This window comes from Pseudopodoces humilis, chromosome 7, assembly GCF_049639895.1.
Source record: "Pseudopodoces humilis isolate 2021_Gansu_Grassland_sample_001 chromosome 7, ASM4963989v1, whole genome shotgun sequence".
Taxonomy (NCBI): Eukaryota; Metazoa; Chordata; class Aves; order Passeriformes; family Paridae; genus Pseudopodoces; species Pseudopodoces humilis.
Window position 1 is genome coordinate 47,939,991 of NC_142206.1, and position 20,484 is coordinate 47,960,474.

The 20,484-nt window shown below is 42.5% G+C and overlaps 1 protein-coding gene across 4 annotated transcripts in view; it reads right to left on the reverse strand.

Annotated features, from left to right (window-relative positions):
• Window positions 1-20,484, reverse strand: part of PRIMA1 (proline rich membrane anchor 1) — a 50,608-nt gene that overhangs the window by 19,148 nt on the left and 10,976 nt on the right. For all 4 annotated transcript variants that reach the window (XR_015772993.1, XR_015772992.1, XM_005520171.3 and 1 more), the window contains one exon: window positions 2,432-2,561. Coding sequence is in view for 2 of the 4 variants with exons in the window: in XM_005520171.3 (XP_005520228.1) it covers window positions 2,432-2,561 (130 nt within the window). In the remaining 2 variants the exon portion in view is untranslated. The remainder of the gene's footprint in view (window positions 1-2,431; window positions 2,562-20,484) is intronic.

Sequence of the window (20,484 nt, forward strand, 5' to 3'; positions counted from 1 at the left end):
GAAGTCCCAGTTCCAGATGTGCAGGAAGGAGGGCCCAAGAGGAGTGCAGAGGAGAGCTCGTGGAATGGGGGTATGAGAAAGGACAGGGCAGAGCATGGTTATGGATCCTGAAGCTGGGAACACACTGGAGGAGCTTTTGGCTTCAGCATCACCCAGATTAATCCCCTTACTCTTTCTCCAGTCACTTCTACCTTCCAGCAAAAAACAGAGTGAAGGATTTCTCACATTAGCTAAAGCCAATTCAGCTCAACAATATGTGATAATACTGTGTTGAAGCCAGAGATGCTTTTCTTGTGAAGTGTCTGATCTTATTTCCCAGCATTTATTGATAGATATCTTTTACAGTGGATCAAGAAACCTGAACTACTGGGGAGTGCTGCCAGGCCCTTCAGGGCATTCTTTTAGCAGAACTGTTTTAGGAAGGACTCATTGATGAAAAGAAATGCTCTAGTTACCCTGTAAAATTATAACTAATACGATTTTCTTTCATAGCTGTCCATTCCACATCTGAGCAGTTTCCAGCTTAGCATTTGTCAGCAGTGTGAATATCAAAAATAAGATCTAAGAGGAATTTTCACTATTCTCTGAGCCTAATGCCTGTTCAAGCAGCTGACTTGTAGGTTGATATTCATGCTGTTGACAAATAATGGGTGTCTTCATCAAGTATGAGTATCATTTTGCACTGAAACGAAGCATGAGACTGTATGTGAATTCTCCAAACCTTTGCAAGGCAGCTCTAGATTTCTCTCTTTAAATTTAATTTCTGTTCCTCCCATCTAGGAATCAGCATCACAACAGATTTGAAAAGCAATCCCTCATGAGGCACAAGCTGCCCTGGAGAGTTACTGCTCTCATACAAATATTTTGCAGCCTTGACACAAATCATTCACAATTTGGCAGCAGGAAGACAAATACAAATGAGCAGCAGTGATAGACCAGCAACTACAAGTGTGAGACTTTGCACTGTGCTACCAATTCAATTAGATGCCAATCTCAGTCCTCCAAAGATAATTTTTCAAAGTGCAGTTGCTAGAGTGAAAGCTTTCCAGCTCCCCCAAAATAATAAACATCCATTTTAGCTAAACTAGAATAGCAAAAGTACTTATGTAATTTTAATAAGAACTAAAATAGAGACTTTCTCTTCTTGATGGAATTCTCCCTTTATGATGCTCTTTCAAATCCTGCATAAATTTTTCAACAACCACAAAACATGTCAATGTTCCACCATTGTGATATCCCCACCGAGGCTCAACAAAAGTCTTGCAATCACGTTGCATGAACATAACATTTTTCAGGAAAATTTTTTCACTTATTTTCCTTTTCCCCTCACTCCAAAATATTATCACTCAGAAATCATGGAGTTGAAAAAAAAGGTCATTTAATCCAAGCTGAGATTCAGGTGTCACTGCAGCGTCCCATGAGAGCTATGGATGGGAATGCTACATTCTCTGCTGCAGGCTGGGTCACCTGGATATACTAATAGCTCCCAGCCAAGACCCTCACAGTATAAAACAATGAACAGCACAAACACTCAACTGTGGGGTGTTGTCAGAGCCATACTAAAAACAATGGAGGAGAAATGAACCTCCATCCATCTGGCCTACAATTCCCACAAATTACCTTCTCTTCTAAATCAACCCTTTGGACTTGTGTTTGGAACCTTAAAATGGAAATGTTAAAGTTTTGACCTTTTCCACCAGAAATATGAAATTTTAGTTAAGTGAAGAAATTATTTTTGCTCATATTTTTCTGTGTTACTGAAGTCAATACTTCCTAACTACTTGAGGTCCAGGCAAGTGCAGCTGCTGCGAAGACAGTGAGCTGAAATGTACACTGTTGTACATAGGCTTCACAGAGGCTTTTACATTAAAAGAGAAAGGTTTTGAATTTCATCTGTAGGTTATAATTTTGAAGTATGAATTAAAAGTACAGTCTGTGAATGAAAACCCACACATATTACCATAGACTTGGAGTTATAAGAGTTTGCATTAATTCGAAATGCTAAAATTAGTAATGGATCTGGGCCAAGAATTGGGCAACCCACATGTAAATTTTGAACATTACCAGAAGTAGTGTTTGAGCACAAATAATACAGTGTTTCCCTACCTCTATACTTGGCCAAAGCTCTCCACATTCACCAGCAACCTGCAGCAATTTGACTTTGGGCAAGTTCTTATTAATCTGAACTATGTAGCTCTATCAGGTTTCTAGTTTTTCTCTTCCTTATGCCCATGACTGCATTGAGCTACATCCTTTGCACATGCAGGATACAGTCCGTAAAGCGCCTTTCCAATGAAAACACACATTGGCTAAAAGATGCATTTTGTCTTTTGGATGCCTTTAAACTAAACAGACGTCATGAGAGAAGTCTTGGGTTGGCCTCTGTGGGGCTGCATTGCCCTAAGCACAGTAAAAGCATCTGGAGTCTTACCTTTTTATGGCTTTGTAGCAAATGATGACAACTACAAAGAGGAACACTAGTGTGGCGCAGCATACTGCAATGATAATAACCAGGCCTGGCCACCAGGTCTCTTCAGTGGGACAAAAGGTAGACTTGGGAGCTGTAAAAAGAGAGTGGAAAAATACATTAATTCTTCCAAATCAACAGGGTATTATCAGATATGCTTCAGTCACTCACACAGTAGCACAACACCAGGATCACAGATACATGCAAAGATGTTATTTCACATTTAGGACCCATTTCTTTCTTTTCCCCAAGCAATCCATTTCTCTTATTGGCACTAAGCATTTCTTGTCACAGTCCCCAGATGACCAAGTTCTCTGTCTCAGTGCTATCTACAACCTGGTACCCTGCACGAAGGAGAAAGGCTCAGCTCTGCTACTTGTGGGAAACATCTTCTTCCTGTGCATTCACCATCTCCAGCTGCATCAGATTTAATTTTAGAGAGGGACATTATGCTGATAAGAGCACGTTTTCAAACCCCATTAGGGGAGGTTTGTTGGGAGCCAAAGCAGTGCCTACCAATCTGTATTGTAGCTGATATTACTGTAACCTTGGAGTCAGGAAGGGGGATTTCTTCCAAAAGAATGAGTTCTATTACATTTACTAATTGCTTTCTGAGTATTATAGTTGACAAGCTTATTTTCCATCACACTACCTTTGAATTCTAAGCCAAATAGTCAAGATATGCTAACATTAAGAGAAGTTAACTTGTGGAAATAAAAACTATTATTATTACATTTTTCTTATTACTTTTAGGGATAGAATTGTCTATTTAAGTATCACCCAAAACAATAAATACTTTGTATCTGGTGGCATTTAGTTAAAATATTTTCCTTCAGGGCTATGTTCCTTTTCCCATGCTTTGAGGGGACACATTTCCTGAAGGATGGTGAGTAACAGCCAATGCCATGAGCAGTACCACTGCATCGCAGAGGGAAGAGAGAGCCTTAACACAGCCTGTGCAAACCCATAAATTCCACCTTAAGTGACATTTAATAATGAATCAGTTGATGGGACTGTCCATATCTATGTTCTCAACTAAGTAGGTGAGAGAATGAAATATAGCAAAAGGCTCTTCTGTGAGTCTCATTGTTTAATTTGATATTCTGAATGCCCAGTTATACACATCACAAATAGCTGCACTAATTAAAATATGTCATCAGTCTAGTATCATTTATTGTGATCTGACATCTCCTCTGTCTCCCGTGTTTGATTAGGAAAAGACATACACATACTCTTATATTAACACTCAATAGATTAAATAATGAATTACACAATGACTGAGAAAACTTTTCCAATTGCAAGATGCATAGAGGAGTTAACGACATTCACCCCACGGAATCTGCAGCAGCACCTTAGGAAAAGACTAGGTAAAGAAAAACTATAAGAAGCAATTAGAATAATAAACCCAACTGCTTGACAGCTAGTGGTTCCCAGCTTCCTCTTTGACTATGTTCATTCCTAGACTGCCCCAACAACTGAATTTCTACTTTATTACTATGCCAGTTGAAGAAGTCTGTTTTCAGTGAGTGATGGAACTGTTTATTGTGTCTTGATAAAGCTAATGATTTTAATATTCTCTGGAAGTTTTCAGTGCTGTAAGATTCCAGAACAGAATGCATTTCAAAGATGACAAAATGCTTGCATGAAGGAGCAGGCAGTGTCAAGGTCAACTCTACCCTCCTGGTGCTGTCCTGAAAAACACAAAAGGGAGCAGTGAAGTAAAAGGAAAAACATCGATCAGCAGGTGCCATGTAAAATTTGATGAGATCACTAAAGATGGGAGAAGTGGGGCTATCCTTGTTCTTCAAGGCAGGATCAACCAAACTAATCATAAAGCAAAACAGTGATGAGACTGGGCTGCTCCTCAGCACAAAAATGAGACTGACAAATGGCAGAGACAGGGTATAAAGCCAGTATTTATACACGTCACATGTATACACACATATACTTTATATACAGTCACATGTCTGTACACCACGTACTCCTTAATGGTTTATCATAGTATTTTTACGTGGAGAATCAACAGATATATGTGGGATTGAATAGTAAACATTACTCCTAGATGCAGTTATTAATGACAGGAAAATAAGAATAGTTAAAGTAGAAATGACTCCTAATCCAGCTGGCTCAGTTCCTCTCCCCACTGTTCCAGACTGGGCACTCAAAAAGAAGCACAAGAAATCACGCTGGAAGCTACCAAAGCCTGTTTCTTAGTGGCTTGTGGTTTCATACAGATTTTAAAATGATTTTCTATTTCTACACCTTATTAATGCAGTGCTAATCTTGTTTTCCTTTGAAATGTCCACTTCTTTTTGAATAAGCTCCCAGTTACACGTGCTTTTCTGCCTTTCTCAGTATGTGTTCACATAGCCCTCATACCCTGGCATCTCTATGTCCTTAATGCATTTCTCTTCACAATTATCCTCTGAGGAAGAGCAGAACTGCATTTAATCCCCTTATGATGATGGGAAGGTGGAGCCTGGCCTGCATGGATGACTCCTCTGTGTGCAGCTGAGAGGGAAATGCCCCAAAGAGCCAGCAAGATACCTGGGAAGAACATCTTCAGAGAGGAGCCTCCTAGTGAGTTCCACACTGAGCTCCTGGTGCTCAGGAGGGATTGATGTCCCTGTTCCCTTGGGCTGGGGCTCACAGCTTTCCCTGGGACACCCTGGGGCTGGGCAGGCTCTCTGTCCTGTGCTTGACTCCCAGATCCCAGCTTATCCCCCACACCTGGGGTCACATTGTGTCCACAGGTGACCCACAGGTGTCAATGAGCTCTCAGTGAAGAGGAATTACCCTGGGTGAGGGCACCTGCAGCACCCTCTGGCAGCTGTGCCCCTTTGCATGGAACAGCAGTGCATTTCACAGGCACACCTCAAAGAGCAAAGGCAAACACTCCTCTAAGGAGGTACCGAAATCAATACAAAACACACTGAGCAGATGTCCCACACAACCTATAACAGTGTCAGGTCCGGCTGTTTCATTGCCTTCACCTTCCATGAGGTGCAGGAAAGCAATTCTGGTTGCCTCCTTGTTTGTACCACCTCTTTCAAACGCATTACAAAACCCCAAAAGCTGTACATTTCAGAACCAAATCAGGCCCTTTCCCTTGAGTAAAGAAACAACAAGCCACATCCTGCTGTCCCTCACAGAGGTGTATCTGGGACTGTAGGACATCCCTGGGTGCCTGAAGTCCCTCTATCATCCCCACTGGGCTACTGAGAGCTGAGGGCTGGCCACGGCAGGTGCTCCCTCAGAACCCATCTCCGTCTCATGTGAGCAGCTTCAGCTGCTCAGAGCATGATTGCTTCTTGGTTTGACTCATTCCTGGCTGTTCTTCACTGCTCTCAAAATCAGCTGAATGGAGGAAATTATTTTCATAGTACAAAACAACTCAGGGAAAATTTGCTTTTTCGGCTAAACCTTGAAGTGTCGTTCTGCACATTGAACACGCTGAGTGGAAAGTGGTAGGAAAGTGATGACATTTTAAAGAAGATAAGCAGGTTGAGCTAAGTAATCACAGCCTGACATCCTGACAGAAATTCTGCAAAAATAATGATGGTCTCATTCAATTAATAAAATATTAAAGTAAATAATTGATGATAAACAGCATAGATTTAGGAAGACATCTTGTCAAACTAGATACTTTCTGAGAAGATTATTAGTTGATATACAAATGTACTAGTGCTAGTGTGATAACTACACACTGATATGACATCCAACTTAATTCCATGTGATGCTGGGGTTATGAAACTATACACACAGAGTAAGTGTGGCAGACAGAAATTGAGTTAAAAGCCAGAAAACAGGTATGTCTCAAAATCCAACTATAAATGGAAAGTCACTGCTGAAAGAATGTGGTTCTTAACAGTGACCTCCCTCTTCCCCCTCAAAATAGGGTGATGAAGACTGATGCAGTTTGCAAATGACTCGGGAATGTACTCAACTACAAATGGAGACAAACATATTTAGATTAGAAATAGGGCGATTATAATCATTAAGGATAATTAATCATTACCGTAGTTTATCATTTCTGGTTGAGTATTTAAACTAAAAACTTAGTTTAAGGTAGACTTTTTATTTTTACTTTAAGAGATCTAAATTCAGCTAAAGAGATTGGACTCAGAATAAGAATTAAATATGTAAAGAAAATGCTCTGGCTCTTTAAAATCCACATGAGTACAATGCCTTTTATCTCTTGGCCTTAAAATTTATGAAGTACAAATGCTGGTTAGGCTTACTTTTAGAGGACCATCACCTTCTCCTATTCCCAAAGGCACCAGGCCTAAATAAATAAAATGAGCAAATAACCCCATTTTGGGCCTGCAGTGGGTAGGTGGATCTAACTTATTCAAAACAAATTAATGAAAAAGTGCTTTCAGATCAAGCTGTTCAGCATCACAAAAATCTTACACCTGCTTTTTTTGACTAAGTTTGTTTTGAAGGCGCAGCATAAAGACACAGCTCTGACTCTAATGTTAGAAGGTATCTGTACACAGCTGACTCTAGCCAGAAATGTGCATACCAGAAAAGATTAGCTCAGCTATTGAGGGTTTCCCTCAGTGGCTAGGCACAAAAATAGAGGTTCTATCACTGGAAAGAATATTTCCATAAAATTCCAAGAAGTCCTCTGATTTTTTTTAAGTCAGATCTCAGCAGGTCATTCTCAAAATTGTTCTGAGCTTCCAACAAAAAACTGTAATGAAGCTGTTTTAATCTTCTGGGTTAAGCACTAAACAGTTTTGTGTATGTTGTAAAAGCAATACTTGTACTGTCTGAGACAGAATCTAGAAATAGGACTTGGAATCCTTGGATACACCACCAGGTTATCTTTAGTGGTCATGGCTGTAGTTTATAAAGTTCATAATTTCAAAATCCAGTGCTCCCATAATTTATTTTGATTAGTGTTATTACTTTCCATTACCATATGGGTTTTAGGCTAATTGCTCTTTGCATGGGAGTGCTGGGACATTAAGGAACACAACCAAGTCTGTCAGGAGACAGAAAGTGCTCTCTGAGGGGCCATGCTGAGCTGGTGCCCCTGAGCAGCTCTCGGCCCTGATGCTGGGGCAGGGAGCCTGCACCAGGGCATCCTTCCCACTGCCAACCCCACAGCAGCCAGCGCTGCAAAGCAAAGGAAAACAAAACAGAATAAAGCAAAAAAACCCAGAACAAAACAAAACCAAACACAGGGCTGAGCTGGAAAATAGCTAAGGGAGGCAGTGACCCGTGTTCCCACACGTAATTCCAGGGGAGGTGTCTCCAGTGGAGGTCTGTCAATTCACTCACAGACTGAGACCCAAGCAGCTGGTGAGTGTCCACTGATGTGATGTGGAAGGGTGACAATGACCCCTTATCACTCCTCTACAACAGCAACTTCATGCCTAAAAAAGGAAGAGCACTTTCAAGATAAATCAAAACTGATTATTGTTTTTCTTTTGCTTTTATTCCTATTCTTGCAGAAAGGTCAAGAGTGCTGTCATAATCATCCTTATGAGACATCTGCCTGTTTTTAATATTGTATACTCACAACAGGCTAAACCCTGCCATGTCTATGCCTGCAGCATTTCTCTTGCTATTGTAGGGCTGCCTGAATCAGCCATGCACTTTTAATTAGCATGCTAGGAAGCAGGATAGGATTTTATTTTGAAGACAGGCTCATATTCCAAGGGCCTCAAGTGTTTTATCAGTCTTGGTTGGAAATGAAAAGGAACTGAAGATACAGACAGTGTGTTTTCAGCAATCTCTATGGATGTCACAGAGATCTGTTAATCTGCTGGCTAAAACAGGGTTTGTGTCCTAGTCTCATCTTCACTCTTATATATTGTTTTAATAATCATGTAAGTTGCATGTTGACGTTTCCATTTGCAAGACACAGAAGACACTAGTTCCTGCAGCCATTATCACACTGGTATGCAGGGACAAGCCCAGAAAACATGGAGAAGTTTAAATGTGATTTCAAATGTCAAGGTATATGAAAAAACTCCCAGGGCACTACAGTGTCCAGTCTGAACTCCCAGTTAAATGTGGAGAAGGATTTTGAATGTATTGCAGTTTGGGCCTCTTCACATCAAGATATCTCATTCAGGCTCCTGTGGAAAAGAGGAGTTCAATGAATACCATAATTAATATGAAATAATTTGTGTTCTGAGGAAAAACCCTACAGAGAAAGTTAAACAAACACCAAAGCTCAGACATTTACTCTAGGCATTGTGCTGTGCAAAACATGAGAAACAAGGAGAGCCTCCATCACATGTTCATATCTTTTTTGAGAAACCTGATTTCAGTCCTGAGCCTGAGGCCTCTTGTCTACTTTTGCATAAGGCCCTTCACCACCCCCCCCAGCAATGTGGATTCACCCTGAAGTGAGTGCTGATTAATTTAATGCTGATTAATTTAATTGTATGATAGGATGGAGCCTTAGGCAGCTAATAAAGGTCCAAGGGCTCAAGTGATGTAAACTAGCTGAAGTCCACCCAGCTGTGAGACTGGTACCAGCTGAGGACCTTGTCCCAGCATCTGCATGATGATGCTCAAAGAGAAATGTAGCTGAAGGCCAGGATGTCGGTCTCCAGAGCCCTGGAGGCTGTGGGCTCTCGGGAACAAGATTGGTTACTTAACCCAGGGCCATGGGGAGAGATCTGTGAGTCAGTGTCAGCTGAAGCATCCCCTCTGTTTGCTGTATTTCATCACGTAGGGACTGCTACAGATGTGTTTGGATAACGCATGTGGTGGGAACGTGCTGCGTGTACCCAGGGCTGCTCCCAGTCAGAGGCAGCCGGCATGGGAAAAACAAATCCTTTAAAAGACCCTGCCAGTGGAGTTTGTGGTGCTGCTAGACTTGATACAAATATAGATCTTCAGCTGTTATTCTAAAAGGCGTTTTGAGAACAGGCAAAGTATGCGTTCCCTTCCACACTCTTGGATTTAAATGGAAAATTTCCTGAGAGGATGGGTGAGCGGAGGCTGACCAGGAAATGGGTGACCTCGGTGTCTGTCCCTGGGGCAGAAAGGCAGGACTGCAGACATGACCTGCATCCTCACGGTGCCCCAATGCACAGGCCCTGGGGCTGTGCTTGGCCACAGGGAACCCTGAGCTCGCCTTCACGTGGCAGCCACGGCTGCCTGCAGAAGGCAACCCTCGGGCTGGTGATCAGGGACAGACAGGCTTGCCAAAGGAAGGATTGGCATTTTCCAGACTGATGGAGAAGTGGCTTGTCTAGCCCTGTCAGGTTTCCTCATGCAGTGTTTGTTTGGTTTTTTTACTTCCTTACAGATTTCTGCCCCTCCTGCTGCCTGTAAGCTCAGGGCCATTTCCAGAGCACCATGAGGCAGTGGAGTAAACAACCAGGCAATAGCGGTGTGCTCGGCAGAAAGCCCGTCCTGATTTATGGCCTCCCTGGAGCAGCTAGGTTAAATAACACTGGTAGAAATCAGCTATTCCTGTAGCAGCTGATACTTCTGTTTATCGCACTTTGTTGCAGACAAGTTTATATCGTGCAGCTGCTCCGTGCATATGCTCCTACTACACTTCTAAGGGGGATACTGCAATCACTACGCAGCGGGAACTTCTGCTATAATAAAAACATGTGTGGGAATGATGCTGGAGAAATTCCCTCCCCCGCAGCTCTTACACTGCAGACACTGTTATTCTACACTTTCTGTTGCCTCATCTTCTTAGTTTTCTCCTCCTTTCTGAAAACACTTCTCTTCTAAAACAAGAAACACACTCGGTTTTGTGCTTAGTTTTAGAGACTGGAGTGTGAAGGAGGTGAAGGAAAAGGGTAGTTCTGCAGGAATTTTCTGAAGGTCACAAGCACTAGAGGAATGCATGGCTCATTGCAAGAAACAGAACTGGAACTACAGGTGAAAAAACCTGAATGTGGATAGCCAGTAAGGGAGAGAGCAGCTGGGTGGGGGAGGTTAAGTGTGATGCTCAAGATCTAAGCTTTAGGAGTTCCTGAACCTGCACACATTTAGGTTTGGGTTTAGCAGTGGATTTCACTAAAGCTCCACATCACTGTGCTTTCTTGATAGGTATCATGCAGTTGCTTTTCCTTGGCAGATTTGGGATTTTTTATGGAAAATGAACGTATTGTTAGGACCAAAATAAAATAATAATAGGTAAAAATATTGGTCGGCCAGAAGTAGAGCACCTTGTGGGGGAGCAGCTTGTGCAAAGTCACTGCACCTCAGTGAGAAAGCCAGGAAAACAAAATGTCTTTTGGCTCCTGGCCAGTCCTCCCCTCTGGATTGTGTTGCCTCTTTGGGAGTAAACACAAACCACTGATTTGGCTAAAACTACATTACAGGGGTGGAAACAGCAAACTCTCTTTTTGGCTCCCCAGGCAGACACCTGATCTCTGCCCCAAGCCAGCACAGTGACACCATGGTCAGAAACAAGGTGGGATCCCACAGGATGCCCTGGAATGGCTGACACTGAGCTTGTGGGATAACCTGTCCTGGTTTTGTACAATTGCAGAGGGAAGCTAGAGAACAGTTCAGAGTTCTGCACACTTACGGAAGTATGGCGATGTGCAGAGCAAAGCAGCAAAAGGATTGTCAAACAAAGTAGGAAGGGAAAGTCTGTGCTCCAAATGATTGACAGGCTAACGGCTAGACCTGCCTGCCTTAATCCTATTTGTTGGTGAAGCTGATGGGACACACCAGAACTGAGGTACCCCTCAAACAGGGGCAAAACATGCTTTCAGCTGCTGAGGTCTTTTGGAGGAGAGCAGGGTTAGAGAGCACAGATGAAGAATCTGTTCTCTAAAGCATGATCTGGAGGAGCAGTAGCACTTACAGACCTTGTGGGAAAAGGGCTTTTAAGGAGATTACATCATAGCTAGCTTCTGCATTAATACTCAGCCCTGGCATTTATCTTTACAATGCATGCTCACATCAGCCACTGCCTCTGATCTGACTTTGTCCCGTGTTTTTCTACCCAGCAGTCTCCCGATGAGACGCTGCTTTTCACTCACCATCTGATTCTCTCTCAGCATAAAGGACTGAATTGTTTTTACCCCGATTATATCACACCCTGTCACTCTCTGTCCCGAGAAAATGAGAGCTGAAGCCTGTGCCTTGCAATGCAATCTCCTCCTTGCAGCAGCACAAGCATTTGGGAGAGCCTCACAGGCATCGTCACGCTGCTCTCCACATCCAGGGTCACTGCCAGGCTGGGCAGCACCAAGACAGTCCTAGTGACATTCCCAGGTAGTCCTAAGTGCTGCCTCTCCATGAGAGCCATCGGGAGCCCTGCCATTGGTGGCCTGTTTTCTGAAATGCAGGAGATGTCGATCGGATTACTGACTGTCGGTGCCTCTAAGAAAAGGTCACAAGTGCCAAAGCATTTGGTGTTAAATTAGTACCCTGGCATTTATTCTAGAAGGTAACCTGGTTTACAGAGGTTCTTAGCATTCTGAGAACCAGGATGGTTTAAGTTGGGTATGAAGATATACAACCTTAAGTTCGATCTTCTTGCTTTCAGGTTACAGGCTTTAACCTCTCTGTACACAGGCAGCATGTTACTGCAGAAGACAGAAATTCCCTTTGAAATGTGGGTTCCCTCCTCCAGGCTCAGTTCTCCTTGCTAGCTGGATGATTTTGGGACAATTTCCACTCCAGCTTTGTTTCTCCTTCTCCGGGATGGAAAGAGTAGCTCCAGCTTTCTAAATGGTTGCAGGTGTAGGGATAAAATGTGCAACGTAAGGCTGCATGTCTGCACTCTTGCTATTTCTTTCCCAATTCCTTAATAGAACAGACAGGCCCATTTATAAGTACTTTATGTATATTTCTACAAGAACCAGCTGTAATTCCCTGACATTTCTGTCAGTCACCAATTCAAGGAAACACAGCAGCAAGGCCATGGTCTGTTGCAGAACAGCAGAGCACAGCTCTGACCTGGAGACAGTAATTCTCAGTTCTTTTGAACAGAGGCACAACTGAGAGACACAGAGATGTGCCAGCACAGTACCATCCACTTCACTGCACAAACACACATGTGCACGGGCATGTTATGAGCACTTGCAATTCTTCAGTGGGGAAAAATCAGTGCTGAACATAAACTGCTTGTCCTGCCAAGCTGTGTGACTTCATCCCGTTACAGTGATGAAAGTGAAAAAGCATCCAGAAAAAAGAGGCCTGAAAACACTGGACCTTCATGCTAAGTCTGCCATTTCAGCACACTTGGGCTCATTTCCTTTAACAAGCACACACACACATGCACACACACATGCGTACAGATATCTGGGGTTGCTTAACCTGGAGAAAAGGAGGCTCAGGGGAGACCTTACTACTCTCTACAACTGCCTGAGAGGAGTTGTAGACAGCTGAGGGTCAGTCTCTTCTCTCAGGCAAACAGCAACAGGACAAGAGGACAGTCTTAAGGTGAACCAGGGGTTGTTAAGGTTGGACATTGGGAAGAAGTTCTTTACAAAAAGTGTGACTGGGCATTGGAATGGGCTGCCCAGGGAGGTGGTGGAGTCACTGTCCCTGGAGCTGTTTAAGGAAAGACTGGATGTGGCTCTTAGTGCCATGGTCTGGTTGACAAGGTGGTATTTGGTCTTAGGCTGGACTTGATCTCAGAGGTCATTTCCAATCTAAATGATTCTGTGACTCTGTGAACAACTTCAACATGGGCAGGAAGAAGTTTGCTTCTGGGAATCAGATATGTGGAGACTTCTTCAAGCTGCCAGGGAAAAGGACTGTCTTTGCTTGCAGGCTTATGGCACTGTGCCCTGAGCCATTTGCCATAAAACAAAAGTAGGAACCAGTGAAAGAAATAAAGGGTTGCTTCCAAACTGGAACTCAAGGTACAGGACATGCATTTTCCCACCTCAATCCCATAGCCAATATCACCTCCCAGGTTCACTGCAGTAAAATAGGTATAAAAAGAAATGAGTCTTCTGGACAATTTCTCCCTGAGTCAACCTGTCTTGCTTTCAGGCTGTTTCAGAGGCTGTTTTAGGGCAGAAGATGGGCTCATCATCAGTACCAGGAATTTCTGAGAGACATAGGCTCCTTTGTGGGGCAGTGCAACTGCTGCAGAGGGTAACTCATGGAGAAGCAACTGCCAAAGAGCAAAGACATTAAGTAGAAAACTTGCCTCTTCATCCCTTGTGATCTGCTTGCCCCAGATCAACAGTGAGGAAGTGATGAGTAAACAGCAGATAGAAAACATCTGTCCACTCCAAAATAAGGTGGAGTGGGCCATCGTCTGGGACAGTTGCTGAGAGCTAAATGGTTTGGAGAGCTCATTCAGCATTTTTAGGTGATAAAACTCTTTAAAAACTAGCCTTTGCTTCCACAGTGCCTCAGGTATCCTTGGATGAAATTCATGCCCCAAAAGGTGCCGTGAAGGCAGGTTCTGGTGAGCCTGTTAAGGTCCTGTGGTAGTGGCAGTTGTATGGACACTGTAAGCACATACAGTGATAGCCTTTCCAGGTTGTTAATTCCCTTATCTGCTGATATACTCTCCTTTACCAGGGTTTTGCTGAAGCTGTATCAACATTGTCAGAGGAGTAATAAGACAAGCCATAGTGCTGATTTTAGTGTGGGTTCATCTCCAGCCCCTCAGGCTGCCTCCTTTCATTCATTGCTGCAGGGTGATGGTGTGGCTGTAGGTGCTGCACCTCACTCCTGGCAGAGTCCTCACTGTGTGATCGTACAGCCTCCTATTCCATGGGACAGAACACAGCCGATCAATTCTACAACAATTACCATTACTTTTGAGGCCAATAATAATAATAATAATAATAATCTTCAATGCTTGACACCCACTAGTCTCAAATACAAAGTTTACAGGGAAGAAAACATCTCTGTTTCAGATCAGATAACTCTGTGTGTCTGAGATTGTGGCTGACTCTGTTGGGATCTCCCAGCAGGCTGGTGGCAGAGGGAGAAGCAGAGCTCTGGATGCTCCTTCCACCATTCCCTGGAGGGTGGGCAAGATGCCTCCTTTGTGGGAGTCACCCTCAAGCCTTCTGAAAGCTTATCAGTCTTTCAGCTCTTACAGTGAACAGACCTTCCAAGGAGAGATGGTATCAGCTGAAATCCAAACAGCTGAAATGTGATTTCAGGAGTCTGTACTCTTACAGTGACGACCAGTCTTTCATCAGCAAATGTTTAATGAGATACCTCAGGGCTGGCAGATTCAATCCCACAGCAAGATGACAGATTTTCTTGGTATGTTTTATATACAGATTGAATTAAAGTCCAGATTTGCACAACTTCTTAGAGTTCAAGAGTATTCACATGAGTAGTGCCATCAGTCACAAGCTATGCAAAGTGAATAAAATTCTGTGTTACTGGGATTAAGACATCTTGTAGATTCTTAACAGCTTTTTTAAGAGCTTAAGGACCTCTAGGTAATAGCAAAGATTAAACAAACCTCACGTCTGAGCACTGACACTTTCTCAAAATTAGTGCCTTAGGGAAGTCAGAGGCAAAACCAACCACAGACTGAATTTCCTAAAACAGATTGTGGAAGACTTGGAAATACTCTGCATATTTTCCTAATGTGTTAATAGGACAGTTTCTAAGGTACTGGTTTGTGTCAGTCTCTGAAAAATAAATGGTTTGCCTGTTGGGCACCCCACTGTGTGAAGAGAGTGACTGTAACAGACATATACTTCAGATTGGAAAGTGCAGATGGCTCTGAAGAGTTCACTTTACAAAGAAAGCCATATTGCAAGTCATATGTCTAAGTTTTAAGGAACAGCTGGCTATGTAGCTGATACTTCTGCTGATGTATGGCATCTATATAAACATAATCCTCCAGTTTGATATTATGGGGTTTATTCCTTATATCACTTCAACAACTCAGTTATTGCTGGAATTAAGGGCTACAGTGATCACTTAAAAATGTCCCTGGAGAGACCAATTAATAATTCTGACACTTACTGCTCTTAAGTCCCTTTTCCAAATTGTATTCAGATTCAACTTAAGGGAAATTAAATTGATTACCCACCCAGAGTAAAATGGAACTGAAATGTGAAAAGCCTTCCAAACTAGGTATAAATTTAATTCTAATATAAGTAAAATTACATTTATCAGTTAATAATTTTTCATGCAGTTCCCATAAAATACAGAACACTTAAAAAGGCAATTACATCACATCAGATTGAGGCATTTCACCATGCCAAATGCCCTTATATGAAATCCTCGATCACTGCTCAGCATATTGGAACTCCTGGAAAGCTAAAAGACAAGGCACAGGTTTCTTTACAGTCACAGATACACACAAATTGGTCACAGGTTGCTATCTGCACTGCCCCCAGGCTTTACACAGACCATGACTACCTACTGAACCTACAGCAGTGGGCAGTCCCCATGTATAGTGATGCCCTGAAAAACTGAGGCCGACCACCTGCACCTTCCCAAACTGAAACAAGAGTTAAACCAAACCCTCCCTGTGCTCCACTGATAGTCATTTTCTTTGGTAATGGCTATGAAATAAAAATATGCACCGCTTCCAGAAGGAAAGGAAAATGTCCAGGGATGATTCAAGAGAATCTGCTCCGTTGGTAAAAGTCCAGTTTAATAGCAGCATTTGTCAAGGAACAGATCTTTATCTAAAATCATTTCTAACCAATGAACTGATGAAATACCAGCTCCATTGAACAGACACTTCAAAATAATAAAATAATTAATTTAAACAGCCATTAGGGATCCACAATTTGCTGCTATATTTATGTAGTTATAATGCAATATGATTTACTAGTGGAAGGGTTAAATTAACTTGCATAATCATTAATGACAGATTTTGGCAGTAGCATCAGTTATTAGTGGATATTCATACTATATTAATGGATGCTGTGTCTTCACTTTGGGATAACATCCCAAATTTCCAGACTACTGCTTCCTCAACCTGCTACACTGACTTAAATTGTACCCTTAAGTTGCAATTACTCAAGCAGGACAACACCTTTATAGCATGTTCATAAGCATACAATGCACAAAACCCTTACAAGGACATATTTCTGTGGATCTGCTTTACCGAGGTCAGCTGTTTAGCCCTTTCTGCTGGAACAGCTTGTGCCAATTAAGCATTTACTTCTGACTTGTCAAGATGAGGCACAACTCCTTCTGCCAGGAGCAGGTGAACCTACAATTACTTGTAAATCAGTAGCCTCTGACTCATCAGTAACTTCACTGAAGATTTGTTATCTTCCTAATCAGTGAAATGGTAAGCATGTACAAATGGCCTGCCATCCACAGAAGGAATTAATGTCTTCAGCTTAGCCAACTCCTTCTGCTCCTTCTGCTTAAAAAAAAAAAAAAAGAAAATCAAGATGTTGGAGTATGCATCTCAGAGTAGAAAGGACTGATCTAGTGCAGAACCAGTTTAATATGTGACAGTTCTTTTTAAAAATTAGACAATGCTTTTAATCTATAGACAACAGAACTCCCACTGATTCCTGCACTGCAAAATCTGGCCTGAGGCTCTTACTTCTAAATTCTTCAAAATGCATTTTCAAGAGAGAGGATTTTTCCATTATATCAATTTATTACTGTATGAAAAATTCAAAACAAATATGCAAGGTCCCAGAGCAGGGGATATATTCGTCACTTGCCTAAATAACAATTAGACTTGACAAAACATTTCAGCATGTATTGTGATGAAAAACTCTGAAATGGGAAAGCACTGGAAGCTGTGATTGACCATCTGATCTTACCAATGTTTCAAACAGAATGACAGAGGTTTTACAATAACTCAGTATGAGATGTTAGGTGAAAGAGTGACAGAAGAATCCTATCATAAAAGTATTAGTATGAACCTTTCCAGGCTTACCTGCTTTCTAATCACTAATCCTGCTCTTCAGACTTAATATAACATCTTAGATGCTCAAACTATTTCAAATTCTGTATTTGATTGCTGTTTAAGAAATCTCCTCACCATAAATAATTTTCTCATTTTGACTGAGAGGTGAGGACTTGTGACTTTTATTCCTACACCAGAAAAAACTGTGCTAAATGGAAAAAAATTAGCAGGATTTTGAAGTTTTTATGTCTTTGGTGACAAAATCAGAGTGCCGGTAATTTGAGGCAGAAAATCCAGTCACTGCATTTCTGATTTAGATGGGTGAATTCTGCTTAATCCAGTCTTGGATGCTTAATGATTTGGTTCACTGTGCTAAGAGTGAAGGTAGTGTCTGTGATGTGAAAACATGGTGGGGACCTGGACTAGATCCTACTTCTGCCATCATCCACGGCTCCAGACTGCAGTGTTGGAGTTCAATTTAGATTTGAAAGCCTCCAAATCCTACAGCCAGTTCTGAGAGTCACATTCCTCCAGTAACACAAAAGTGTATGTGGGAGATGACAAAAACTGAATTTTGGTTTGGCTTTGTAAATTATGAACAATGCTCTCACACAAGACTGCAATTCACAGTATGACAGCTGTGTTACCAAAACTGGAAGGGCTTCCCTGTTTCAGCATTCTGTTTGCATTTAAAAAAAGTTACTGTCTAGACCAGACTTGCTCTCACAGTAGCAGTCACTACTGTAAATCATGCAGGAGACAATGTGTCTGTCCCCTGCCATTTTGAGCTCCAGTAGTTCTCTGCTGTTCAGTTTTGGTTGTCACTATGTTGTGTGCAGGATGGAGGGAAATGCCTTCCCCATATTATAAAACAAACTCAGCCCTACCTGTTTGCTAACAATTCCTTTGGGCATCACATGGGAGAAATCTACCCAAGATTCCTCAAATATGTCCAAATATCTCAAAACTACTCTGAACAAGTTTTCAGGCAGAGGGGCAGTAGGTGAAGGCTGGTCCTGCCAGCTGAGCCCTTAGGGCCATCAGCTTTGCAGTAAGTGCTTGTAAAGATAGAAAGCCCTCACAAGATGAAATGCCTAAACAAAGGGAAACTTAAACTCAGAGCTCTCTGAGCTACTCAACTCCTATTGCAGCAGCCTACATCAGACTGACCCGAGCTGATTATCGGGCATCTCATACTTGAAGACACATTGTGGCCTCCAGGAAGATTTCAATTCATTTTGCAATCACAGCTTCCCCTCAATTCCTGGGGGATAATCAGACCTCTGCCAAGGACAAAAGTTCTTTAGGCATTGAGTAGGCAAACATGTCAGCATCCAAGTACAAGAAATGTAGTGCTGAGCATCAGGACCGTGCTCAGCTTTCTTGCTGGAACAGAGATGTGGAGACAGTATTCAGCATAAGGTTCAAACTCATTCTTTGAATCCACACTGGATCACCTGTGCATTCTACCATCAGGTTTTATGACTAGAATATCCTAAGGAAAACACATTTCTTATTATTTTATGTCCTAGAGCCATACAATATTTCTATAACAAGTCCTTGCTGTGAAAGGCTATTTTAACAATTACCAAGACAAATCTGAAAACTTTGATGACTTGAAAACCTATGCAAAGTTTAAGTTCCAGACTATTTCTGTTCTTCAGATTCCTGCCTAATATACACACATTGTGACAGTCCAGAGATGAGTGGAATTCCTCAGAGGATGGTATTAGGACAGGTGCTGTTTAACATCTGTGTCAGCAACACGGACAGTGGGATCGAGCACATCCTCAGCAAGTTTGCCGACGACACCAAGATGTGTCATGCAGTCAACATGCTGGAGGGAATGGATGCCACCCAGAGAGAGCAGGTGCCATCCAGAGGCAAGGGATGCCATCCAGAGGGACCTTGACAGGCTTGAGCAGTGGACCTGTGCAAACCTTGTGAAGTTCAACAAGGTCCTGCACCCATGTCAGGGCCATCCAGAGTACAAACAAAATCTGTGAAGAGAATAGATTAAGAACAGCCCTGAGGTGAAAGACTTAGGGGTGCTGGTGGACAAGAAGTTTGACACAAACTGGCAATGTGTGCTCACAGCCCAGAAAGCCAAGAGTGTCCTGGGTGCATCAAGACAAGCACGACCAGCAGGTGGAAGGAGGGGGTTCTCCCCTCCACTCCCATGAGACCCCATCTGCAGTAGCATGATCAGCTCTGGGCCCAATAAAAGGAGGATGTGGACTCACTCCTCTTGGAGCGAGTCCAGAGGAGGGTACAAAGATGATTGGAGGGCTGGAGCATCTCTTCTATGAGACAGGCTGAGAGAATTGGAGAAAACTCCAAGGAGATCTTACAGCACTATTCAGTACCTGAAGGGAGTCTACAAGAAAGCTGGAGAAGGACATTTTACAAGGGCATGTATGGCTAAGGACAAGGGGTAATGGATTTAAGCTGAAAGAGCACAAATTCAGATTAGATATTAGGAAGAAATTCTTTACTTTGTGGGTGGTGAGGCACTGGAATAGGTTGTCCAGAGAAACTGTGGATTCCCTGTCCCTGGAAGTGTTCAAGGCTGGTTTGGATGGGGCTTTGAGGAACCTAGGGGAAGGTATCACTGCCCATGGCAGGAGGGTGAAACTAGATGACCTTTACAGTCCCTTTTAACTTGAACCATTCCAGGAATTTATGATCTGTCCCAAAAGATCTGAATGTCCTTAGCTTTCCTACTTGCACTGAAGGGACCCTGCATGCTTTCCGAAATTAAACTGTACATCTGAGCTTATATAGCTGCCAAAAGGTTTCACCCTTCTTGTAGCTGGTCATTTTTATTTTGGCATTTTCACCAGTCCAAATAATTAGTAAATTAGATGCTCTGTCTCCAGAGATAAAGATGTCACTCTGAAAAACAAAATGATACAATTACTACATGGAGATTAGAGTCCTCTGCAGTGATGTCATTCACTTTGGCTTTGCACTGACATGATTGTGCTTGATCTCAGCTGACAGCTCAGGGCAAACTTCCACTAAGGTCAGGAGCTGTAAAGGCTTCACTGTGTACCTATGGGCAAACATCCAAACGTCATGGCTCATGTATCCAGACTCAACCTAAGTTTCCTCCTCTAAATTTTGACTGAAGCAATGTTTGACTGTACATTTCCTTCAATCAGAGAGCAGATGGCAATACCATGGATTCCTCACCCAATATGGGAGAAGGGTAAGCAGAGACAGCAAATGTTGCTCACCAGCAAGTGAGGAG